This window comes from Xiphophorus couchianus, chromosome 1, assembly GCF_001444195.1.
Source record: "Xiphophorus couchianus chromosome 1, X_couchianus-1.0, whole genome shotgun sequence".
Lineage (NCBI taxonomy): Eukaryota > Metazoa > Chordata > Actinopteri > Cyprinodontiformes > Poeciliidae > Xiphophorus > Xiphophorus couchianus.
The window spans coordinates 20,486,701-20,513,879 of NC_040228.1; the positions used below are offsets into that span (position 1 = coordinate 20,486,701).

The window sequence follows — 27,179 nt, forward strand, 5'->3', positions numbered from 1 at the left end:
TTCACAATGGAGTAATTAAGAGAGGACAGGGAGATCGACACTCACCGGAGACTCCGGCACATGGTCGTCTTCACGGGAGAAGGAGCTACTGAAAGCTTTATTGAACGTTTCGCTGTTTTGTTTGTGCCGTTCGATGGTGGCCTTGATCACCTGAGAGTGAGAGGACAGAAGAGACAGACAGGAAAAAGATTGAAAACCTGCAGCACATGGCTGGAGCATTATAACCATTTCTGATCTTATCTTCAGATCCCATCTGGGCTCATAAGATAAACTCAGACTGAACGCATCACAATCCCACTACTGTAGCTTTCTGTTTACCTTCCACTATATCATCAATCTTGATTAGGCTACCATATAATAATTTCCACTCATCACTCATTGTTACATACCAGCAGTAAGCCCAGTGTTTAAAACTATTAGTCCCTTGTCAAATCAGCAGAATACATTGCTGCCTCATTGTAATGGGATAAATAATTTAAAAAATATTTTATTATAGTTCAGCAAGACTCAAATACTGAAAAAATAATCTAATAGGATTTATGCTATTTCCATTCCCTGATAAAAAAGAATGACTGGAGTGCCGTCTGTCCTTCAGGGACTCAGATGGCGAGCTCATGTGTGTGGGTGTGTTAATTCTTGCCTGGATCCAATCTTCCTTCTCCTCTGCTGTCCTGTAGAGCAAAGACATTTCATACTAATTAAATATTTAGATAAAAATTTGACATTTTCTCCACACTAGAAATTAAATTTACAGAAATGTGAAACTGCTTAAATGAAATTAAATAAGACATTATAAAAACTAGTTTATCTTTATCTTAATTTAATTTAAAATGGACAACACACTTGTAAGCAAGAGTACATTAGTTCATCATGTAAATAGTCACATTTAGCCATGCAGGCTCATATTTATGCACGTTTTACCAGGTTAAATATGTAGTAGAAGAGACCAGATTAAATATGTAGTAGACCTTTCCTTGCAGTAGTTTTCCCATCTTATTAACCTTTTTAGATTGTATTTGTCCTCATTTCTGTCCCTGCTGAAGAAAAGAAACATCCCTATAGCATGATGCTGCCACCACCACCATCTTTCCACTTGTTCCAACTCATCATGAAGCAGAGTCACGTATTCTTTACTATGACGATTGTTTGTTCAGGATGATGCACCGATTAGTATTCAACCACACAACATTCTGCATGTAGGCCAAAAAGTTACATTTGGATTTCATCTGACCACAGCAGGTTTACTGTGTCTCCTCCTGAAGATGGCTTCTTTTGGTTTTCGTTCAACAATTCAGAAACTTTAGAAAATTATGAATACAAAGGAAAATAAAAACATGTCAAAGCATATTCAAAAATATTTAATTGTTTCGCTATGCTCAGAAAAAATATACTTTTAAGTAAAACTGCACCATAATAGCTTAAGAAGTAAACTACCATATTTCCATCCTTTAAAATCTACAGCAAGAAGTATTTTAATTAGACTAATTAACCACTGATTGGAGTCATATGTTCGCAGCACAGAGGACAGCAGGGCTGTTTTCTCCCCAATCTTTTGCTCCACGTTGTCAGTCAACTTGCAAAAAGTAGACAGTGACACATTCCTGTCTTACAAGGAAAACAATCCATCTTTGTTTGGAAATATTTATGGTTTCCTGACTTGAAAACTAAAAGTGCACCACCCATCGCTTTAATAAAAGTAGCATAATTTGTTAGCAACCAATGAGGGACTACCCTCAGTAAATGACTGCAGGCTATATGAGCTGACAATCCGTCTATTCATACACTTAATGGAAATGTTCGAGACTCCCAGAGTTCATCAGTAGACCAGAACAACTAAAAGGCATAATATTAAGCACTTAGCATTAAAATATGTCATTAAAAATAAACAATACATAAAGGTTACCGTACAGATAACCTATCTGTGATCAATATTTTGTTTTTCTGTTTTTAAATTAAATCAGTTACATCATTAATACATTTTGGTTTAAAGTGTACATGTGGATACTGTGAAACGGTGGCATTTTTACTCCATGTTGTCACACCATAATAATCTTATACTTGCCTATACACAAAACAGATATGAACTCAATCACTACCACATCTGAATGCATATGAGTGTGGGTCATTGGTCGATTTTAATTGCCTTTACCTAGCCTGCAGCTCCAGTGAACGTTGTTTACCAATTATAACAAATGTATGAGGAAGGTTCTGCTTCACATTTTCTTGGACCTGAGATTAAAAAAAAGCAGAATAAATGTGGATTAAACGCATGTCAATGCAAGCAGAAAAAATACAACAGGATTATACCTCCATTCCTGCAATGTCAATCCTCTCTCTGACACTGAACTTCTGGCCCATCAGTCTGAGTTTAGGGACGCAGTATAGCACCATATTGTTGAACTGAAAATGAAAAAGATGTTAAGCCTTTATTGAGCAGATCTGACATTAAAAACCATTCTGAGTCTGCGTGATGCGTGTATAGTTGCATAGTCTTCTCACCAAGTAGAGGTATCGGTCTTGTGCTGTTCCATTTTTGGCTGACATCTTTTTAATATGCCCTTCTTTTATGAGTTCATTGGCAGGATTTACTATGTCCTCCTCTCCCCCGAGCCTCTCATAAACCTCCAACAGCTTGTTCATCTTTTCCTGAAAAAATAAAAATAAAAATAACAGAAAACAGGAGGATGAGAGGAGCAGAGGCACTCTCCAGTCAGAAGACAGATGGAGCTCTAAGCTTAGCTCTCCCTCTGGTGGTGATCTGTGTCAGGCTCTTTTTTTAATTTATTTTTTTTAAGTTTCACATTAAAAGTTCTAAAGCAGAAGTTTTGTCCTCTTCATACTGGCATTTGTAAGTTGTTTGAAGGATGTGTGAGAAACAGGTATTATAGAGAGGCAAATAAAAGGAAAGCAGAGGACCAGTGTTGAAACCATGCGGCCATGATACCTCAGTCATGACACATCAGGCAGGAAGCAGCAACTTCCTGTCTGGGTTAACGCAATGTTCTTATAAAGCTGACCAAGACAACACCACAGAGATGAAAATAGGTACGATAGTTTGTGTGTAAAAAAATGTACGGCCATACCATTTTCCTGATTGCTGCATTGGAGTGGTTGGCTGCAGTAGAGATCAACTCCAGTGCCTCTGCAGTGCAAATATGAACAGTGATTAAAAAGTGCAAAATTGGCAAGAAAGATCATGTGACTGAAATTCAAACAGAGGAATATTTTTCCACTTGTCACACAGATAAACAGACGTTTGTTGTTTGCAAAAGATTAACGATTATCTCTAATAAAGCACAGTGAAGGCTAGAAAGGCTTCCAGCCAGCAGGGAGTAGCACATCGGCTGTATTAATCATAACCTCAGATAAACAGAAGAGACACCCAGGCTGCAGAGTGAGGCCAGAGCAACTGGAATGAATTGCTTCTCTGTAGGAGTGGACAGGGGACTCCAAACAAACAGCTAAGGTTTTAGTAAAAGAACACAGGGATGATTGAATGTATCATGTATCATTAGGTTAAATACACTACTGCATCTCTGCAAATGGACAATATGTAAAGTGTGTTTTATTGTAACTTCTGCTATTTGTAATACATTTAGTTCTGGATACAGAAGTTTGGATAAATCAAGTTTTTTATCCTAAAGAAACATCCATAGCGACACAAATGGGAAGAAATTGGCTTGGAGGTTAAGGGATAAACATGAAAGTCTAGGATTATCTAAAGTGGAAGAAGGTGATAGATCACAGTCACAGAGAAGTGATTTTAATGTTAACATATATAAACAGGGTGACAACCAACAAATAATTGTCTGTTTCAATGCTGACACTTTTAACCTTCAGTAAAAATTTGCATGTGATGCTTTCAAGATTAACAAAGGAGCATAGTACAAGGGAGATAGAAAAATTAAGCAGGAAATTAACCACCTCTGGATTTTTCAACTTCAATCAATTTAACAACTTTGACACAAGCAGGTTTCCAATAAGACAATCATCTCAAATAGACGTAAAACGGGTTTAAGACAAACTAAAATTAAGGTTTTTAACTACCCCAATCTATTAAAAAAAATATGGGCAATACTTAAAAGTTAGATGAGGACCAAGAAACCAATTAACTAAATGAGGTCTACCATTTCCAGCAGAATCTTTATGGTTACCAGAAGTGTTTGGTCTCTTTGCAGGAAAAAAGACTGTTCAAACAAATCATTAAAGGGTAAAAGGTGTTAAGACAGGTTGGGTTTAGATGAACTTCAGACCACAAATGTGTGTTTCTCCCTCTAAAGGATATAACTGTTTCATTGAAAATCCTCATGTTCTGATTCACAATCCCTTAAAAGTATCAAATGTTAATATTTTCTCATTAAAACTTTTTCAAACAATTTTAAAAAGAAATTCTGACCATTTACAGACAGGTGAAGGTATGCTCATAGTTGTTTTCTCAGGCTTTCATGTTGCTTTGAAGCGTTCCTCATGCAGGTTTCAGAACATTTTTCTAATCTTCCCAGATGCAGACCTACAAGTAACATCTTTTCTGAATCAGTTGCATTTGTGACAGTAAAAGTTGAATAACTTATTGCAGTTTGAAACACAATACTCGACTCTGTACTCTTCCAGTAGTTCTCTACCTTTGTCTTTGGGTCAATCCATGGGCTGATTTCTAAAAGTGTATATTTCCTGTTATTGCTACACACTCATTCTACTTAGTTTCTTAATTTAGTCAGTGTGTTTTTGTCTTGTCATCAAAGTAAATTGCTACCAGAAAATTGTAACTAGCCTTTGAGGAAATATTTCTGCTCTTTTCTAAGCATGGGAGTATAATTATGATGTTGTGTGCAACAGTAAAACTCTGATTGGCTCCATTTCATAACTGCACAATTTTGCCATTTACCCACTTCATAAGTGAGCACAATTAATGAATGTTTATATGACATATTGTGAGTGTGACAACCCAAGCTGTTAACACGCTGGTATTTAATTGTCATTGAACGGAAAGGAGTTCTGCACTGGTTCAAGAACTTTCATTTTATTTCACTAAAGCTTAAACCTGTAGAACAAGTTATTTCACAGCTTTTGCAGGATGTAAGACAACATTTTTATTTTCAGCCGACTGGCATAATGATTTGTCCACAATTTGCTCCTTGAAGTTGTATGTACTGTATGTGTCACAGAGAATCCTGCGTTTGGTCAATTATTACTTTGTTACATAAACCAATCAGCCACAAGGAACCTGTTTGCATGTTGATACAAAGTTTAAAGATTTCAAAACTGAAGTCCCAGAAGTGAAAAAACTGAAGGGTTTCCTTTCAGTCTGTAGTTTACTAGTTGTGACTGACAGCAGTGTTTGTGTGTTAGCGTCATCATGTCTTACTTTCTGCATCTTTGCGGTCGAGAGCCTCGTCAGGTAGCTTCTTTAGGTAGTCTTTGAGCAGGAGCTCGTAGCGAGGAATCCTTTGGACCGGCTCCAGCATGTGATGCTGAAGCGTCAGGTTCCCACACACCTCCTGTTTCTGTTGGATTAATCACAAATTGAGATTCTAGTTCTCTAATCTTAGCAAAAAAAAAACCAAAAAAACAACACATTTCCACACTTTTCCAAACTCACATTTGAGGTCATTGCTGATGTCTTTCCATTCTGGTATTGTGCAAATACTCACCTGTATTATAAAGGTAAACAACCTAAACTCCTACTTATAGAGAAAGTGATGCTTGATAGTCAATTAAACATGTATCTTAACACCTATTGGCTACAATGTTGCCTCTTAAATCCTAGAAAAGTATGTACTTAGTTTTTCTTCTGACGCTACTGACATTCATTTAAACCTTTTTTTCTGTCAATATTTTATGCCTGAACTTCTAAAATGATCCTGATAAATAGTTCCCCAGGCTTTCTGAAGGTTTTTATTTGAACATCTGGCACTTTTTCACTGGTTTTCAACCAGGTACATTGTACGTTTTTGACAAACGAAGTACAAACAAACAAAAAAGGTTGCAGGATGAAATGGATGAGCCAGCGTTTTAACATCATCAAGCTACACATTGAACCACAGAAACAAACCTGTATGTTCTGGACAACACTCTTGAACTGAGATGACCTCTGGGTCCAAGTGTTGACCAGGTCCATGGATCGGTCAAAGTTCTTCACATATTCTCCGTACATCTTCATAAAAGGAGCCAGTTTCTGGAGGATGTCTCCAATGCGAGGGTTTGATTCCCTGGAGCAAAAACACAAGTGTCACTGAAAAGCTTCCTTCTTCCTCTATGAACTCTGACCAGATTGCCCTTCTCTCCTGAAGAAAAACATCCCCACAACATCATGCTAAGAATATTGTGATGGTGTGTTTACTCCTCACCATTCTCCAGTAATCCTTGTCTTGAGCTCCGGGAGCAGGAACTTATCGTGGAATAAGTAGATGGAGGAAATGTTGGAGAAGATCCCTGTAATGACGTCCTGTGGGATTGAAGCCTCGGTGAGCTTAGTGCAAAATACCTGCAGAAAAAAATAAAATAAATAAACCCTTGTGAAAATCAAAACCATATGAAAAAACTTTAGGTTCAGATCCGTTAAAACTAACAGAAAATGTTTCATGTTGATTGGTTACAAATAATCTGTTGAATTCTGAGAGTTGAAACAAGATTATTCAAAGTAATGCAAGTTTATATGACACCTTTTTAACACATCTCATTGGGTTGAAGTTGTTTTGTGGAAGCGGCTTTAGGAAATGGTAACTGAAATGTTGAAAAAAATGCCATTTTCACTTTGAGACATTGTTCTACTGAAAGCATGTATTCAGAGTTATCTAAATGTATTAAATTAGATACTTGTATATGAAATTCATAAAACCAGCCCAATGAAATAATTTCAATTCTTCAAACAAACCCTAACATCTACTTGGTTAACTTTGACGACAAGCCTTTTTCAGACAGAATATGTTGACCATAACATCATTAACCCCATAACTTTTTAAGGCAACGCCTTCACCAAAAAAAATTAAATTCATAATTTTCTGTAGCAAAAGCAGACGAAACCCATAAACTGTAAATAAATTATAGTAACGATGCGTTTCATTTGTAGTCAGAACTTGGCAACTTTGACTTCTGAGTCGTAAAGATCTACTGAAATGATTTCCCGAAGCCAGACTTCCCACTCAGAAAGTCAGAGAAATTTTCTAACACCGACTTTGATATCCAATATGGCAGCTCCCAGCATCAACAATAGCAGCTGCGGTGGAACACGTTGGGTGACATGCTCGTCTGAAGTCAAAGTCACATTTAGCGCTTGTGAATCTAAACTGAACAAACTAAAAATGGTGTTTGCATGCAGAAAATACAGCTTAAAATAATGCTTATAAGAAGTATTACAAACAATGGTTGGGTGTCACTGTATTGCAATCAGTTGCCACATCATTCTCAGCCTCGAGCACAGACTTCCGAGGTAAATGTAAAGCAGCGCATTTCATTTGTATACATACAAAACTGAAAATTGATGGAACAGTTGTACATAAATGGAAGCTGGAAAAAATATTTCTTTAAAACTCCAATACGAATTGTTATATCTCTCTAATTACCCAGAATGAGTCATTGGATCTGAAAAAGCTTCTGACCTTGTGACCATTATTATCATTTCAAATAAAACCTGCTAACAATGAAACATTACACTCTATTCTGCAAGTTCTCATTTATTGGCTGCACAACACCGCTGTGTTTGAGTGTGACTGATAGCTGCACCATAGACATGGCTCAATTTGAAACCACCCAGTTAGGAGGGCACAATTAAGCTGCATTGAGTCTGTTTCTCAGCCACCGTTATTTGTGGAAATGTTTAAGGATCTTAAGCCATAACACAGACCAGTTATCAAGATATTCTTCCAAACGCCCTTTCTTCTCATCTAAGTTCAACTTTGAATCAGTGGATACAACAAAGTGGCTGTGAATTTTCCAGGGGGGTGGGAGGGCCGGACAGGAAAGAGTCTAAAATGTGAGTAAAAAAGGTTGCATTCCACTGATGCTTGGTTGCAAACCAACTTTCACAGCAGTCCTTTCCACATTATACTGCACCTTTAGTAAAAAAAATAAAAAAAAAACTTGGAAAAAGCCAAAAGTTAAATTTCTGTTTTATTGCAGTTGCAGAAGCTCACTCTGAAAACATAAAGAAAAAAAAAAAAATCAAACCTGTAATTTTCAAACAAAATTACTGGTGCCACACTTACTGGTACATTTACCGCTGCTATTTTGCACAACCCTCTGTCAGCCAAGGGAAAAGCACTTAGTGTTCTCCTATAACATTTTACAAGGTTGGAGCAAACAGAAAGAAGATTTTCCTTTGCACAATCTCCAGATCGGTGGTGCCCAAAGTTGGCCCTGAAGGGCCAATATCCTGCAGGTTTTAATTTTTTCCTGTTTCAACACAGCTGCAGCAAATGATGGTTCATTACCAGGCATCTGCACAACATTATGACCTGCTGAGGAAGTAGTTGGACCATTTGAATCAACTGCATCTCCTGACTTGAGAAGACAGAAACATATTTGCCTTAATTATTTGCATGTTTTGTTGTCTTTCTCATTTTGAAGAGTGTCTATGAGAAACGCATCTTTATCAGGAGCGCCGGTAGCTGTAATGGGTGAAGCAACAAATGAAAGATTCACTGATTTGCTTCTTTAACAGTTGATGCAAATATCTTCAAAAAGGCGAAATTCCACTTCTGCTTGCATGCAAACTGGTTCTGTACAGCATGCACAAAAGCAGAACTTTATGAAAGTGGAATGTGGCTCTCATTACAAATGTAACATAAATTAAAAAAAGAAACACATCTGTTTGATGTGGTTGCTAACATTTCAATATATTACAGCGAGAAAGGGTCAAAATTTATAATCAAACATAAAACCTTTTTTCATGACTCGTGATATACCGTACTCCTCTCATTACCTACATCCACTTTCACCTCTGTACCTGCCCCAACCACAGGTAGGCTTTACAGTAACCATAGAAACGGGCATTGATGTAGTAAGAACAAAAACAGGAAGCAAACTATAAGGCTTTTCTGCCCTCGGGAAACAAATAAACCAACGCTACTCTGTGACAGGGCAACTGTTTATCTGCTGCACCACATGAGCTGAGCAAAGAGGAAGACAAGTCAACCACTGGCAGAGGATTCTCATCACAGAGCAACAAAACTCTAACAGACTGAGGAGCAAAGAATCAGCTGAATATTCTGAATAAGCTAATAATGAAGTAGTCATTTCCATGAGTGAACATCGATTGGGTTTATTTTTAACCACAGCACTGGATTAACACGAATTGCTTACCAATGCCGGTAAAGCAAAATGACCAAAGCAGATGCGGAGCAGATGAAGATTATAGTATTTACCAAACAAAAGTTCACACTCAAGTCACAAAGCTGAATTCTTTTTTCATTTAAATATAACTCACATACACACAGAAATATTCTCACAAGATTAATCTTACACTGCTTCCAGTAACCTAGTCTGATGGAGTTAGATCATGGTGAAAGTTTAAATCCAGCTCATGTCTAACCACCACCAGAAAGAGATGTGTTACCTGGTCGAGGAGGTTGAGTCTTTTCACGTAGGCCTCTTCAGTGTGGAGGAGCTCTTTGGCGATGTTGAGGAGCTTCTGAGCCTCCGAGCACTGAGGAAAACGAATAAACACAAAAAGATCAACAAATTGATATTTTTATCAAAGTGGGAAGCTTCTTTCTTATATGCCAGATCAAACTGATTTTAATTTTAAATAAACAAGGAAAATGATTAAGATGCATATTTTAGTTCATTTAGAAAAAAACTGAACTAAAAATGCCAATCAGCTCTTAAAAGGACGTGAGAGTATTGCAGCAGATTATTGTAAACTTAACAATTGAAACTAACAGGATGCGTATATTGGCTGCATCAGTGAAACTGAGAAACATCATTCCTCTTTCTTTTGACTCTTTCAGTGACTTTTTGAAACAATCCAATAAACCGAAAAATGTTTGAGTAAACTTAAATAAAACAAGGATACAGACAAAATGTATTCTGGCTTCGCCGGCTGAACACGCACTGAAGTCACGGAAGCTCGAGTCTGATGCAACAATGTGGGTTTCACAACAGATTTATTCCAGATAACTGCAAACATTTCCCCACAGTAAGATTTTGATGTTCCCGGGTACTTAAAGGGAACACAAAATTCACCTCTAACCTCACAATGATCATTATTCTGATGAAAACGAAATGCAGCACATTCATTGTTCGTACATGGAGGCCACACAAAGTCAGCAGAAGTTGTTTTCAGTCGTCCTTCTGCAGTGTGCATCACTGAAAAACCCACATCCTCTGTGACAAGGCCGTCATTATGCACCCATCAACATGTCAGCTGCAATGTTAGGTTCACACACATGCAGAGCAGCAACAACATGTATCTGCACACCCTTCCTCTGCACAGCAGTGTCGGGATCAGGAAGTGCTGAAGAGCAGCGGTGCCTTTTTCCTCCTAAAACCGGACAGACGGCAGCGGCTGCACGCGCTGGCTTTCATGTGACAGTTATGCGAGATCTGGGTGTGTTTTATATGCATAGAAATCATCTGTGAGAGAAACATTTTGTGTTGGCACAAAAGTTTTCTTTGCATATGTTTTAATCTCTCTGGACTGGACTGGACTGGCCCCACTTGATCCTCTGAAATCAGAAACTTCAGGGTACTTACAGGACAGTCTGTCTCAGAGGGAAATGCATGCACACAGTTTCAAGTACAGGTGCTGTTTACAATCAATAGCCCAACTGAAATCTTAGTTCAGCTGTGGGAAAACTTCAGGCCGTGGACTTTGATCGAGCGATCCACTCCAGCTCCTGTTACAGCTTTCTGGCAGGTATTTACCCTTTTATGTATGGGAAGAGATGCTTTTAGATAGGAGTCAGTCACTTGTACCGACTAAACTCAGGCTATTAGTGTGTCTAAGGTTTCATGCATAAGAACTCTTTGAAACCATTCACCCAAGCTGAGATAATAATAGACACAGGCTGTTTTTTTCCGTGACATAAAAGGTCGCCTGAGTGTCTGAGATAAAGTTTTTTACCTGCTGAAAAACCCAGAGAAATTACCTAAAGACAGGAAAATTAAACAAACTGCAGAGATGAAAGCTTTGAATTGGATTGATGAGAAAGTTTTGCAGGAGATAGGCATGCATGGTACTCACTTTCTGTGTGTCTGCGTGTGTATCTGTCAGATACCCAGTCTGTGTGTCTGTGAGAGACGGGATCTCCCCGCTGCTCCCCTCGTCTAAGTCACTGTCCTCGTCCTGCGTCGAGTCCCTCTTATTGTCCAGCGTAACACAGCAGGACACGCTTTCCGTTTCAGTGACGCTGTCATAATGATCCTCCTCGTCGATGGCATCCTCGTTGGGGAACGCCTCCCCTTCGGTGGCACACGATGGGCTGTCGATGCCGCTGTCCCGGTTGGGAATCTTCCCGTTCTGCTGCGAGGAGTCGGGATTGTCCGTAAGTTTATGGGAAGAGCCCTGTTCGCGGTCTGCATCATTGATGCAGTCCACCCTCTGTGTGATGTCATGCTCCATGCAGTCGTCCAGCCCGCCGTCGTCCGAGCCGTCGATGTGCATTGAGGCGAGACGAGAAAGTTCGGACACGCCGTCAGTTCGTTCGGAGGGGCTTAGTGCAAGTTTGTCCACGGAGGAGGAGTCTCCTGCGACCTTCGCTGAGGCGTCCACGCTGCAGGATGGAGGGAGGTCAGACGCAGTGTCCATTCTCAGACAAAGATGCAGCTGCGACCGTGGGAGCACCCCCAGGATGGGGACTCTGGGACAGAAAGATATTATTAATCACTAATTAATGACTAACTGGAAGCCGAAAGAAGAAATCTGTTAAATTTATCCACCAACAATTGCACATTTGTAAAATGCCTTGAAAAAGTATTCATACCCCCTTAACATGTTTATATTGGATCTTTTTACAAACTTTATGGTATTTTATGATGATTTTATATGACAGATCAACACAAAAAGGCACATAATTTTGAAGTGGAAGGAAAATTATTCAAAGTTCAGAATGTTTTCAAAATAAAAATCTAAAAATTGTAACCTGCATTTGTATTCAGTCCCTTTTATTCTGATCCAACCTAATTAAACTTGTTGGATAGAATCCAGCTTTGTGTTATACTCTCAGTATGGATCCAGCTAATCTGTGAAATCAGACGTTTGCAATACCCCAAAATGCATCATGAAGAAAGAGGAACAGTTATGTTTATGGAAGATTGCCAAGAGAAAAGTGATTGTTGAAAGAAAGCTGCAAGTCCTACAGTGTATGGTTTGCCAGAAGACATATAAGGGACACACTAAGCAAGTGAAAGAAGCTGCTGTGGTCACAAGAGACTAAGATATTTTTGGACAATTCTGTGAGTTAAGGCACATCACTCTGAACCCACAACCTGTATGTTAAAACATGGCGGTGGCAGCACCATGCTATAGACATGGATTTCTTCCCAAGGGACAAGAAACTTGGTAGGATGGGAGGATAGACGGAGGCTTCTGTTAAAAGAAAACCTGAGACTGGGGCTGGTTTACCCACAGACAGGAAACAACCACAGTGGGGTTGTTTTGAGAAAAGCACAAAATAATAAAGTCAAAGCTTGAGCAAAAACCAGCCCAGAATATGTGGGAAGACTTGCTGCATCAAATATCGCTGAGGTTAAGCTATTATGCAAAGAATGAGCAAAAACGTAGATGACTAGATGTGCAAAGCTGGTAGAGACAAAACCCCACAAGACTTGCAGCTTCTGTGGTTTTCACAGTATCAATTGAAAAAAAAACAAAACACTTTTTTCTAAACTTCAAAATTACACAGAACATAGTGTGTTGCAAAAAAATCTAAATAAAGATACTAAAGTTTGTGGTTGTAACATGACAGGATCTAAGAAGATTCTGTCATGGAGTACTAAAAAGTCCAAATTATGACTTTGATAAATGAACTGAGAGTTCCCTCCCAGCCTCTTACCTGGAGTTATTAAACCTCTCGATGAGCTGTCCAACCTTCTGAGGCTCTTTCTGTGGCTGCACTCCCTGGCCAGTAGGGCTTAGGCAAGGCTTTGGCTTAGGAGGAGGAGGGGGCGCCGGCAGAGGTCTGGAGGGCGCCGGGGGGATCCTCTTAGGTTTCTTGTCTTGGCCAAGGGCGAGCAGGTGCGCAGGTTTAGGGGGCACTGCACATGCATAAATCCAGACAATACGAGAGCATCAGAACAGGAGGAGACGCATGAGGCTGCTGGCATGAAGAGAAACAATCAGGTGACACGGATAAATCCCAGAGAGAAAATCTCCATGGCTGAGTCAAAAACCTTGGTTGCTCCTTCCTGAGGCTTCGAGAGAGAAAACTTTTAAAAACTGTAAGGAACCGTAGCAGCAAGGCAGAGTAACTTCGACCGTCAGTGACAGCTTTCGGACTACTTCCTTATTTCAGAACAGGATGCTGACAGCTCTGCATGTGCGTGCATGCGTGTGTAAGCCGCAACACTTCCAGACAAAAAAAAAAAAAAACAAACAAAAAAACTATAGTCTTGAAACCAAAACTGCTTCATGCGTGCATGCACATTACTGGCTTACCATTTTGATCTCAGTCTTTATATTTGCATTAATTTAACTTTAGGAAAACAATTTGTTTGAAAGCAGGAAATAAAGTTTAATGTGACAGTCGTTCAAGTGAGCGTTTCCTCTGTGTGCATGTTTCAGTCTGATGAAGCTAGACACAGAGGGAGAACTTTGCTTCACACCTGCATTCAAATGTCCAAACAGAGCCTTTGCGAAAGAGACCAACCAGGACTATTTACACTGCAAAATGTAGGAGGATTCTACAAAATACAAATAATTTCCAAAAGCAGGTTGAAAAACAAAAGAATGGATCCTGCTTTGTGTGTATTTGAGACAAACAAAATGACTGAATATGACATGCTCTACAGGAGTCCGGCTAATAGCTTTAACTGAAGTTGAAGTTAAAGATATTTTAACCCAATTTAGACAATATTATGAGTCACAATATTGTATGTTTTAGTATTTTTGACTAAATACCAAAATTATACATTTAGATGTCAAATTTTAAATTAGATGTCAAATTTTAAGACTTTGTTTTTTTTAAAACAAAGTCTTAAAAAAAAAAGTTTATTTTAGGTCACGACGAATTAATGCCAACTTAGCTGCATAAGTGAATGCAGTATCAGTCTAAACAGAAGAACAAGAAAAGATGTGGAGTAAATGTAACTGTAGTTCCAAAACACTAAAATAATGGAAACTTTCCATGAAGATATAAACAGAATATCAAGATATTTAACTGTAGATCTCCTTTAGGGGAGTGGCTACCGACCTTATTTTGGATCTACAAAGAAAATAGACCCTTCCTTCCTGCCAAACCTATACTGACTCACTGGCAGATGTGTGTTCAAACAAAAAGCCTGTTTCCAAATTTTACTCATAATTCCATCCCAGGAAAGAGCTTCACTCCCATTTTTCCTCTCATGTCAGAACAAAATAGTAAACCCTATTTTTATCATCCAGTCAGGTGGTTCGTTTGTGACAAACTGGATGGTGACAGCTTTTCTCCATACAGTATTGTATTAGTTTATGAAAGGTCTACTCAGTGTGGATGTAATGAAAACAAACCAAAAACTGTTCGACACTAAATCCTACATCTCATAGAGATCAAAAGCTCATAATTTCTCCAACAAACCAAATTTTGAAAGCCATTAGCCAGACCTTTCAGTAAAATCAATAACATTCACAACATTTTGTGTTCAGTTTTTATTTGTTTCACAGTGTACTCAAAATAAAACACAAAAACAAGCTTTCTCTTGGTCTCTTGTGACGTCACATGAGGCAACAGGTCAGAATTGTTTAAATTCTTTTTGTACATTTCTATCTGTCTTTTTCTTTAAAAATATGTATTCAAATGATTTCCATCAAATTCCTCTTTTAGAGGTTTTTGCTAATGCAAACTGATTGGTAAAGTCATCAGTTCAAATACACACAAAACATAACTAATGGTTGTTTTTCCTCAATGTGCTTTTTCAAAGCTTGGTTTTCTGCAGAAATCTGCAGAAATTCATATCAGATTATGCAGCTTTATCTAGTATCTTGAAAAGAGCAGGTATTTATTTGTTTCTTTATGTTCTATCAGACCATGAAACATGTCCAAAAAAAAGAATTTGTGTCAACACCAGTGACAAAAGAATAATTCTTTCTTATCTATTAACAGAACAGAATTTGATCATGTTATACATTGCTATTTACAGTTTTGTTACTACAATGAAACCGAGGCATTTCTACAGGAGGATATCAACCGGAAAGAAACTCAAGTCAGCCCCCACCTAGTCACTGACAAAATAAGACTTAAACATTTCCTCTTAATTTGTGTAGAGTACAGTGTTGTGTACATTCAAGCATAAATATCTACACAGAGGATTTTAAATGTGCCAGCGTAACTTAAGTTGTTCAACAACAAAAACAATTCAAAACATTTCCAAATCTTTACTGCATTCTCTTCTTTTGGAAAAAGAGCATATTTATAGACTCTGGTGACTAAATCAGGCTTTTTCATCCTGTTGCACTTTAGAGAGTCATTTATTTGTGGTCTCCTATTTTAGTCACTTTTTCCATGTGTTTATATCTTTTTAAAGCAGATTTTTAGTAATTTACTTTACTTATTTACGAAATCATCTAGTTTGCAAATCTTAGCTCTTTTGGCAGTTACTTTACATTTCAAAACACAAAAATCCTTGGTATTCTGGAACCAATGCTTTGCCATGAAGAGCTGAAAAAGTTTATTTGTTTAAAAATATTTGTCTAAACATTTTTAGGAGGATAAAGGATCAGAAAAATTCAGATATCTGTTCCAGTTCTAGTTCCTACTTAAAAATTCAAAAAGTGTGATACTTATTTACTATTAAGTAATCTTTGTTATGTTGAGTTCTCTGAAGGATCAAGACTTTAATTTTATTTCAAATAGACATGATTAGCACCCAGATTCTTTGAATCTTGTTGAATTATTTCACCCACTAACACACTTGAATGAAGTATCGTTATATATTAATCTTCCCACGAGGATTTTCAGCTTGAGAAATTTCCAAAGACATATTTTGCTTTAAAGTTATCACCACTTTGATGATGAGCTATGTAGAGTTAGCAGGGATTTATCCCTGCACTTCTCATGGCATAAGAGGTCTTTTAAAAATCGGGGACAAGTCTGCGGTGTCCCAGTATTGCTCCTCAGAAGCTCTCTAAACTTAGCGCATGTTGTTCGTATTTTTCTTTCTTCAAATAAAACCAAAACACAAACACTTGGGAACCGCTGGCCTCCTTTCCCACCAGCTGCTCCTGCAGCAGCGACCTATTAAACAGCGTGAGTGGCAGAGTGAGGCCGCACAGAGAAAGGAGGTTTGTCGGCACAGAAGCAATGACAGGTTAATAGCAGGGGTCCGATCCTGCGGACACCCTTCAATTACGACAACAGGGGCCACACCGTGCCATGGGATTTTACCTTGAGGTTTTTGAGCAGTCGGCGGTCGGGGTAAGGTGGAGGTCTGGGGCCGCGGCTTGATGGCTGGCTTGTCGTGACATTGTCTGGTGGTTGGGCCTTTCTTTGCCAGCCGTGGAGAACACAGGTAGTCCACTGATCCACACGAGTACTGCAGGGAGGAAGCCGGCAGATCTGCAGGCAGGAAAACAAATCACCCACAATATTAGATATCGATCACTCCTAACAAGATTCCACTGAAAAGCATGTCTATATCCCACTATAATCCTGCTGCCACAGAAACGCAGCAGTGTCAGTGAATGACCTTCATGGCATTGTGTGCTTTAGGAAGTCGCTCTGAGATCAGAAATGGAGAAGAGGATCCTGAGAGCATCAGTCCTGCAGAGAAGAGCCACGGGCTTCTGTCAGTGTTTTGTGGCCTGAATCTGACTCACTGCATCTGACCTACTCTGAACGTCTTCTACAAATAGATTGTGTGTTTCTATGAGTGAGTTACATAAACAGAACAGAAGTATGCCCTTTTATTTTTTTTCCAACATAAAAATAAAGATGCAAGATATTCCAGTCAACTAACTTCCACTTTGAGGCAAAGGTAAAATGCAATTTTATTTTTTTTAAAAAGGGATTTTTTTTTTTTTGCAATATAATTTTCTTGACTTTATGAAACTCTGGTGTCTTTGTAGCCAGTTTCTGCCTAAACATATAAATGACTGAAGTACAAAATTTTCACGTTGGACATGAAAAACTAAGTTAACACTAGTGTCAAAGGCGATATTAAAACCTATTTTGCATCTGCAATCAATATGACAAATAGGTTGATCCAAGAACAGCTGGAGTTTTCCAACATAGTCTAATTCTCTGAAGAAAAAGAAAACACTCCAATAACTGGAATTGGCAGAGAATGTCTTCCTCAGCTTGCATGTTAAGGACAGAAAATCTGTAAATGATGTGGTAAAAAAACAGTTCCACTATAAAGAAACCTTTTATTCTTTATCAAGTCATGAACAAATCACTCAGGTTTTGACCTGACCTGTATGTTATTTTGTTTATTAAATGCATCAAAACCAAACTCAATCTGTACATGAATAAAAAACATCTTGTTCTTGGATGCAGTTTTAATATTTTGAGTTTAGTGAAAATCAGAAAGTTTGGGGACAAAATGCTTTGATGCACAAACAGGTCTTGCAATCCCTTCATTCTCTGTTGGATTTTAAACTTCTGCTTCAGTCAAGAAGACTGCAGCCCCTTTTCCATTTATGGTCAGTGTTTAATGCAATAAAATGCTAAAATTAAACAAGCTTAAACTGATGTATTTGTATCATTTATGCCTAGAGCAGAGTCCTCTTGAAAAGATAATGTTGCCTTCCCTTTAAATAGTGGATGTAAAAGTTGCTCAAGCTAAACAAGCCTGACTTTCATCGCTTTCATTTAGGTTAAATGGGAACTAAAACGAATCAGATGGCAAACAGTTAACCTGAAGTAGCTGATAAAAACATCTGTCGACTTGAAATTGCAAATCTGTCATCAATTTAAAACCTGATCAGTGCATCTCCATCTGCAACCCAGAATTTGCTCACTTCACCCCAGAATTTAATGTGGGACATCAAGGGGAGAGATAATATCCTGCTAGAGAAGAGAGTATGACACTCAAAGAAGGCACATGTGTATTGAACTTTACAGGTCAGGAAATGGCTGCAATAAAACTGCTTAAACTTGCCAGCAATAATTAAAACATTTAAAACTTCAACAGTAAAAAGAAAGGAGAAAAAAAAGGCTGGAACGTATTATACCATGCAGTGTGAGGAGGCTTGAAAAGGAGGCATTTAAAAAAATCTCTAAAGCTTACTGTTGAAGAACTGCAGCAAAGAGCGTTATCTCCAAAGTAACCTGAGATTTTTCTGTCCCACCATCACAAAAGTAGACTAACATAGCCACTTTTAACCCAAACAATGAGATTTCATCAGATGAGAAAAGGATTGAGGTTTTTGGGTATGGATAAAAACTATGGCTGAATAAGAGTAAAAGCAGTAGATACCCGTGGTAAAGCACACTGCAGGATCTCTGATGCTGTGGATCTGTTTTTCTCCTAAAAGTCCTGGGAACATTATAGAGTGCAGAGCGTCATGAACCTTTTGAAACAACAAAAGGTTCATTTGACATTTAAAATGTCAATGAGGTGGACTTTAACTACCATCTTATAGTGAGATCAAGATCCAAAATGTATAGCCAGTGTTTCACCAGAACCAAAATCTCACCTGCATATGTAACAAAATTACCAGAACTTAAATCCTATAAAAAAGCTGTGATGTAACTAAGAGAAAACCCAGTTCCTTCTCTCTGTATATACAGCAACCTTATAAAATGTGAGATCTACAATAAGACTAAGTGCTTTCTTATTGGCAGAAGAGGGTTGTATTAATAGTAACAAATGGGTTGTAAAATAATGACAGCTGTTATTCCCTCCACTGAATAAAAATAATCCAAGTTAAATTTGGATTTTTCTAAAATGTGCAAAATGCAATACAATATAAATTTATTTTAGTTTCCTTACATTTCTTTACCCATAAACCTACCAAGCACCATATTTAGGATCAACCAAAGAAAAAACAGGAAGGAAAAGAGTTTACTGATATATTTTTAACATCTACAGCTCAGTTTTTTGTTCTATTTTGCTTTTGGCAAAGAATTTAAGTTACCTGGTGAAAAAAAAAATCTCATCTCTTAAAACGCATTACATGCACGGCCTGTGATTGGCTTCAAAAGCAGCAAGAGAGTAGACTTTGTTTGTGTTGCATCTAATTTCTTGGTTGGTTATTTTCCTCAGATTTGAATTTACCCCAGTGACACAGTGGTTCTTTCTCAAATTAATTTTAACCCAAAATTACCCCAAGCACCTTACAAGAGTCCTGGCACATCTAATTTAGTGTTTTGAAGCTGTGCTGCAGGCAGTGGAAGCAGAAAGAAATTCAGTCGGTAATGATTCCTGTTACGCTTCCCGCCCCGTGTGGCAGACGGCAGAGGGCTAAAAGCAGCTCTTCAGGCTCTACTTTTTACACAGGAAGAAGGAAAAGAAAATAAAAACAAAAAAAAGAAACATTCTCCACGGAGAGGCTCACCAAATCAGCGCAGTAATCAGAGATGACTCAAGAAGGCAAGACAGGAAATGCTCAACCTGTGATGAAGAGGACAAAAATGTCCAGCAGTCGAAGGAGTAGATCGTCAAGAACTCCCAGAGCGAAGACTGGTTGAGGTCTCTCCTGGGAAAAGCAAACAGCCTTGGCAGAGGGAGGCACAAGAGCTGTTACCTATGGAAACACGGTGTAGCCATGGTTACCTGAGAGCTCAACCTGGCCCTCAAGTCGAGCAGCAACTTGATGACACAGCAGAGAGGAAGGCAGCTGATTCTCGCGCTTTTTAATAGGAAACTCTATCAAAGCAAAAAAAAAAAAAAGAAGCTGCACAGCTCAACTAAACCATCAGTATAACACCTGAATTGGTCAAATTAAATCAAAAAAAGAAGACGCGTACAATACCATTACCTTGTGTAAAGTCTTTGAGCGCCAAATATCCAAAGTCCAAAGAACAAGTGCCGGTAAAACTCTGCTCAGCCAGTATCACAATAAATCCTGCCCTCCCAGTTTTTTCCAGCGCGCGTGTGTGCAGCTGAGACCAGTATGTGTCACGCACACGCCCTGGGAAGTCCTTCAAAGCTCACCTCTGCATTACGCTCCAGCACACACGTTTTACCTGCCGGTTCCCAGCAGTGTTCCTGAAGCTGCACCTGTCTGGCTCACCTGTTGAACTTGATCCCGGTTCCTCCTCCTCCTGGGGCCCCGAGTGACAAGACTGCATGTCACAGAGTAGCCCCATAATCCCTGGACTTTGTCCATGACACGCAACAACTCATATGACATTTAATAACTAAGCAGGCTTTACGAGTCCGGTACAGAGGAGATCCTAAAATGATTGCGCAGAAAACGAGGAAGTTATAAGAGTTTTTGTTCTAAACAAAAACAAGACAGATCTAATCTCAGTCTTTTTTTCTCTGTTCACAGTCACAGACAAACTAGTAATCTCCTGTTTTACCAGTCTCTTTACACCCGGTGTGACTCGGCACCTGAGAGCAGTCAGTGGGAATATTTTAAGCTGTAACCTGAAACTTTGCATTAATGTGTTTTCTTAAACCCACTTACAGTGTCTGCATTGCACCTGAGTAACAGAAACATCCAAACACTTTCAGGTATTTCAGTCTGACGCAAACAAAAGGACAGTGCCATCCTCTGTCTGAAATCTCTGGTTGCAACATGACAAAGAGCAAAGAACAACCTAAAGGAATGTGACTCTTATCCTAACAAAAACAACATGCATTCCTCTGCATATTTATCTTTCAGCTCTTTTAAGTTGTGTACGATTCATAAACAATAAGCAACACAAAGAACTTAACATAGCAACCAGTGGTGGGTTTTGGTATAGGTCCTTTGGGCGGTTTCCCAGGGTAGCATCAAAAGGGGCAGAGCAATGCACAAGAACTACATCATAAAAGTAGAACCTATTCAGTTTCCCCTTGAATACGTTGCATGCATGTGCATAGAGAGCAGGAAAGAAAATGGTAGCTATTTAACATTTCTCCAGGAGTTACATGATTTACTGCATTTTCATTGGTTGGAGAGCAGCAGAGCAGCAAAAGGAGAGACTTTACCCAGGAACCATTCCTATAAGAAGCAGCACGGATTAATACCAGTAATTACATTAGTGCAATCCTTTGTGATAGCAACATTGCACACTGATATTGTAATTCAACATGTTCTGCAGCTCTAAAATAAACTAAAAATGCAATAACAGCTTAACCTTAGGTTGATAGAAAATGTGGATAATGTAAAATATGTTACATCCATATTAATAAAACTGAAACCCTAATCTCTAGACAGTGATTTAAAGGGAAAGATTCATACCCTACCTCTTATCAGCCTTCAAACATGTGCAAACACACACAATTCACAAATACAGCCGCCTGTCAGTCACTGTCAGCCCCGAGGCGACTCCCCTCCGTCCTCTCACAATCATTTATCACCCATCACCCCCTGAGTACAGTCCTCTCATCCCACTGATATCTGGGAGACGGATTGCTTTGAGTCAGCAGAGTCTCTGTGCAGACAGACAGTCAATCGGGTCTCCAGCCCCGGTGAGGACAAGCTGACAGTAGGGCTCTGATAACAGACCGCCATGTTGTGATGCGCACACTAGAATAATGAAACGATACACTCACAAGCACACATATCCCAGTTTCTCTAACTTTGTTGCACACATTCCATTATTTCAATTCTGATTGGCTACATTGGAAATATTTACTGAATAACAAAAAAAAAGTAAAATTTGACCCATACATATTGAATCAGTCTTTCTATTTTCCCTAGAAATTAGGAAAACAACAGAAAGGAGAGAGATAGGTGACCCATCACTAATATCTTAACCCCATTTCATGTCCACTATTGCAATTTTTTTTCCAATCTTCCTGCTCCTCCTCATTTTGCCTCCCCTTGTCTTTTTACTCCAGGTGAAGCAGGAGACAGTAATGAGCGCTCTGACCTCGATCTACTTCGGCTTTTACTCCATGATTAAACAACAGAAACACAAATCCAGAGACAATAACAAATAAAACAGTATATTCCGTTTATATAAGTCCACAGAAAAGAAAAACACATGGATTAACATAAAAAACAGAAAGCTGACAGGTTTCAGTACAAAAATAGATTTAATCTTTAAGTGACTGGTTAAAGTCCCGAGACGATCCAATATTTCTTTTTGGTTTCTGATTTTCTATCTTTGATTTTTGTGAAGCTGTGACCTGCCAACTTCTCTTAATTGGCAGCACTTTATTCTTTTTCTAGTTTCTTTCTGTTGCAACTGGTCATTCAATGTTTACCTTAGGGTCTGAGGCAACGTCGTTTGAGACAGGAACCACTGTTTTGTTCCGAAACTATTATTTAAAAACAAGCACATTTTGAACCGTCTTTAGTATTTTATATTTGAGATGAACATAGTTACTGTTACTAGCACTACAAACCACAGAGTTCAGGCAATGTAGATCTTTGCATAACGGTGAAATTTTCAAAATGATTTTTAAGCCCAAAATGTTCCATGACAGACAAAAGGTAAAGGCTTTAAAAGAAGAAACATAATTCAGCCTTCCTGTTATCTACCAGAAGTCTTGTTCTCTCGCTCGCCATCGCAGCCTACACAAACTCTTTCTTAAGCTGTACAAAACTGTCCTTATAAATGACTTCTTAAACTCCAGGGCTATGCACACATTTTTACTAGGAGAACCAGCAATTAAGGGTGCTGTAAACGAAAGCCAAAGTTCCCACTAAACATTGAAATAACATAAGAGAATCAACTACAAACACTGAAATAACAAAAAAAAAAAAACACACAGCAATATTAGTGCGGCAAGTTGGTGTCAACAACATATAAAAACAGGACTGTTGCAGGATTTAAGTCGGTTTCTACAAAGAGGCTTATTTCCTTCATGAACCAACAAAGCTTCAACTGTCACTCCACCGTTGGGTTTCTGAGAACTTACACACATAATATGCAGAGGGATCAACAGATTTCTAATCATCCATTGTGGCTGCAGATTGTACATCTACATTAATCTATTTCTTCTCTGCCCAGTTCCTCTAGTCAGCAGATCCATTTCAGATCCATATTTATTATGTTGTTTAAGGGTCAGTGGCGCCTGAAGTTTCTGCTGTATCAGTGAGCAAGCAAGGGGGGTGGTAGGATATCTTGTTAGGTGCCCTTATTCGGGTCAGTAGGCTCAGCGGGCACAGTGACATGTCTCCCACAGTAAGTGGGAAGATTTCAGATAAGCACTATGTGATATACTAGCAGGATAAGATAGGAAGAAGCTGAGAGCTTAGAAAGAGGATGAGGGTGCAGTAGATGGCTGGAATGTGTTAAGGAACTCAAAGAGTCAAAAAATGAATAAATTATGATTAAAATAATTTTATAGCAACACTCCTCAGTGGGGAATGTCGTTACTGAATGAAGAGAAGCTCACCAGGGCAAAGGTCTTATAGGAAACCATTTCCTATTGAGGCATGCAAGCTGTTTATTCAAGCTGCCATGACAGGGAGCCGAGAACAGGAACCTGAACATTTCATAGCCTGGCTGCTTGGGTTTATTCTGGTAAAGAGTCCAGGTTTATTTGATATTTGCTGTGAATTTAGGAATATTTACAAATAAGACAGTTAAGGTCTTTTTACACCAGGGAACACACATGTTTATATGCTAATCGAACTAAGTATGTCAAAATATTTGTGAAAATAGACAATAGATTGCAACAGAAAGACTAGTTAAAATCTCCTCTCAAATAGCAGATGTGCAAAAAAATTGTTCGCAACTGATGGCATGTTTTGTGAAGGAGTAATCAGGTTTCACTGTGTTCGTAGACACACACACAAAAAAGATATAGCCAAGACTCTAAAAATTCTAATTTAAATAGTTCTGTTATTTATCATTTTTAAAGAGAATTTGGAATATGCAAAATTTTATATAGACCAATCAGAGCTTTACAAAATTAATTATATTTAGTTAAGAATAATCAAAAACAGTGATTGGCAAGTTAATATTAGACTAGTAACTCTTAAATAGTCTCAAAATGAATCACCTCCCTGTAAAATGTGCTCAAATCTTCCCTGAGAAAACAAGGGAGAGGGCATTGCTGTGGCAACAGACCTGATTTATACTGCTAATATAAAAACCAGGTCAGAGTATTCTCTTAAATGTAAACTCCCTCTAGTTGGAGCTCAAATCTGATAAAAGTGTGGGTGTTTAGTAAACGAATAAGTCAAAATCTCTCTGAAAACCACAGCAAACATGTGCATCCTTTATTCCCCAGACATTCCACTGTCCTTGGCGACCGGTCATAAGAAAAGCCGAGGGTGAGATATGACACATTTAGTGACCTTTTCCCCACCACATGACTCAAGGCTTCACAATCAGTAACCAGGAACACGTTGAATAAGAGTCACAGGAGGACAGTCAGAGGCTACAATAAAAGCACAATGTCATCAGGCCTTGATTATTAAAATTTGAATACAGTTCTGTGGTTGCTTCCTCATTACCAGAGCTAATGTAACCGGATGTTTTAGAGGCATAGTGCGGAGAAATGAGTCTCTGTTTGGCTGCAGTCAGCTCTGTAACCCTGAGCATCCCATTACCAATCTGTAGTAAACAACTACAGATTGGCAATTAGGACAGCGCTCACACACATGCTTTGATGAAAACAAGGGGGTTTACAAACCTGCCGTTGGAGATGAGTGCCCAACTGTCCCAGAAACTTACTGAAGCCTTACTGAAAGCTACTGTGGCTGCTTTCAATGGTGGCTTTTCACAGTGCAACACAAAAACCCAACTGGACTCTGTGAACAACAATCAAAGCTGGTGCTTTTTTTTCCATTCCCAAAGGCAGTGAGGGAGGTCTTGACAAACATGGTTCTGCTCCATGACTCACCAGCACCTAGCGCCCAAAATAGCATTTTCAAAACAAATTTCAATCACTTTCCACCCCAAGGTACTGGACTGTAATAGGAAAAATCCTCTGTGGTCAAGGCTTGATCAATTGTTGTACTGACGAAGGCTCTTTGAAGTGCAAATACTTTGATTATCTCATGCTGACAGGTGGGATTTACCAATCATTAACATAGTCAAGACTCATCAAAAATGGCCTCAGTGGCTTAATTCGTGATTGATTAAATGTTGATTGAATGAATAAATGCAGCTTCCACCTGGAACAAATGCATCAATGCATGGATGCCAAGTCCCAATGCATTATACCATGCAAACGCTGCAAAAAAAGCTTCAGTTTTTCAATTTATCGAGATCCGTCTGCAGCACGGACCATTAAAGAACACTTAGCTCATCCCATATAGCAACTATCACACAGCGATATGCTAATGTTTTACTGCAGACTCTAAAGGGTTTAAATCCCACCAAAGAAAAACATTTATATGTAACCGAAAACACGACCGTCTAAATCATTGGTTTTCCCAAATAAAACACAGCCCACAGGGAGAGAACATTCTGCAAGCAAACAAAACACAGCTGGCCACAAAATTACACCTCTACAAAAGACAGAGAAGCAATTGGTGTATGTTGAACTTATTCAATGAATATAGTTTTTTCTATCTATACATTTGAAATTAAAATTAAACAGAGGTTGAAACCACAGGAAAATATTTTTTTTTTAAAGCATTTAAACAAGTTTGCTGATGTTTCTTTAACATCACAGAAACATATACTACTGGTACTCCATTAACTTAATATTTACCTGAACAAAATATTTTTGAGGGTATTTTGACCCCAAAATGTGTAGTAAAACATCTGGAGTTACAACAGCTTTTATTAAAAGTAGGGAAGAATAAATGTTTATATTTACATACCTCAATGTCAATGCAGAGATTGTTAAGATTTTAACTGTAAGAGCTCCGCCCATAAAATACAACACACTGGCAGCAGCCAGGAGCTCACTCTATAGTGCTTAACTACATAGACTGTTCTGTGTAACTGTGTCATCATGAAACACACTGCTGTACAGCTCATGCTTCACAAGATGTAATCAGAGCAGGTACAATATGTTCAAAAAAATAAATAAAAAACCCTACACTGCAGAGACAACAGCTCTAACCCACACCGCTTTTAGCTCTGATCAAAAAAACTAATCTGTTTTAAATGAAGACTATATATTTTTTCTTAACGTGTCTAAACCCTGAGGGGTCACAGTGAGGCTGAGGCCTGCGGTGAATGAGTGAGAGTCACGGTGTATGCTACACATCTTACAGTTTTTGTTTGAGGGCATTGTTTTACTTTAATCTTATTTTTAAGATTTAGTGGGAATAAACCCCGTTTTAAAAAGTCCATCTGTTCCTGTTTTTGCTCTGGATTTGTTTGCGTGACATAGCGACACGAGCTGTAAGTGCTGCAGCCCCCGCAGCTTTACCCAATCAGCCTCTGGCAACCTTCAGATCCCACTCAGTTATCTCTGTATCAGGTTTATTTCTTTACTCTATTTAACAAAATAATATTTTTGTCCAAATATTCCCTTTTTCAACTAATTTTATCCACAGTGCTCAACAACTATTTTTTAATGTGTGTCCATGCCTTTAACCGGGTTCCTCTCACACCACCCTGCATCTGTTCCAGGCAGGATGGATGTCAGCATGTGAACAAGGAGTGTCTGCAAAGGTGCTGACAGTCAAACAGCCCCAGAGTGACCCAGCCCGGCCCCGTGCAGATCAACGTGTTGCTCATTCCTGTCTGGATCAGCCCAGTCTGGTTGGTTTTATCCAGAAAGCGTGTGTGTATGCAGGTGTGAAGGACTGAGCCGATGAAATCGAAAGGTTGAGGGGGAGAGGAAGCGGGATGCTGCTCCTCTGTGCTGATACATCTTGGATTCACACCAACACACACAGAGAAAGAGAAAGGTCACTTGTACTGAGCAACGAAAAGTCTTTTTTGACGTCAGAATAATTTTCAAAATGTCACTTTGCTCCTCGGAGGCAAAGTCAGCATCGAAGGAAGACTGAACTTTCAAGAAAATGTCTGACTCACAGCAATTTTCAAGATTGGTCCCTCGAACTTCAAAAAGTTGCAAATAAGGTTTAT

General features: G+C 38.7%; 1 protein-coding gene across 2 annotated transcripts in view; it reads right to left on the reverse strand.

Annotated features, from left to right (window-relative positions):
- The window catches only part of fgd (faciogenital dysplasia), a 68,780-nt gene that overhangs the window by 7,624 nt on the left and 33,977 nt on the right, over positions 1-27,179 (reverse strand). Inside the window, exons 1-14 of one of the 2 annotated variants that reach the window (XM_028018280.1) lie at positions 20,309-20,399; positions 16,518-16,688; positions 12,993-13,194; positions 11,183-11,798; positions 9,554-9,643; positions 6,348-6,484; positions 6,053-6,209; positions 5,366-5,504; positions 3,084-3,142; positions 2,500-2,646; positions 2,308-2,400; positions 2,150-2,229; positions 641-671; positions 46-150 (exon numbers count right to left, since the gene is read on the reverse strand). In XM_028018280.1, coding sequence (XP_027874081.1) covers positions 46-150; positions 641-671; positions 2,150-2,229; positions 2,308-2,400; positions 2,500-2,646; positions 3,084-3,142; positions 5,366-5,504; positions 6,053-6,209; positions 6,348-6,484; positions 9,554-9,643; positions 11,183-11,798; positions 12,993-13,194; positions 16,518-16,688; positions 20,309-20,384 — 2,103 coding nt within the window. In that variant the 5' untranslated portion in view covers positions 20,385-20,399. Of the gene's footprint in view, positions 1-45; positions 151-640; positions 672-2,149; positions 2,230-2,307; positions 2,401-2,499; positions 2,647-3,083; positions 3,143-5,365; positions 5,505-6,052; positions 6,210-6,347; positions 6,485-9,553; positions 9,644-11,182; positions 11,799-12,992; positions 13,195-16,517; positions 16,689-20,308; positions 20,400-27,179 lie in introns of those variants that run through there. The other variant, XM_028018289.1, reaches the window with a different exon arrangement.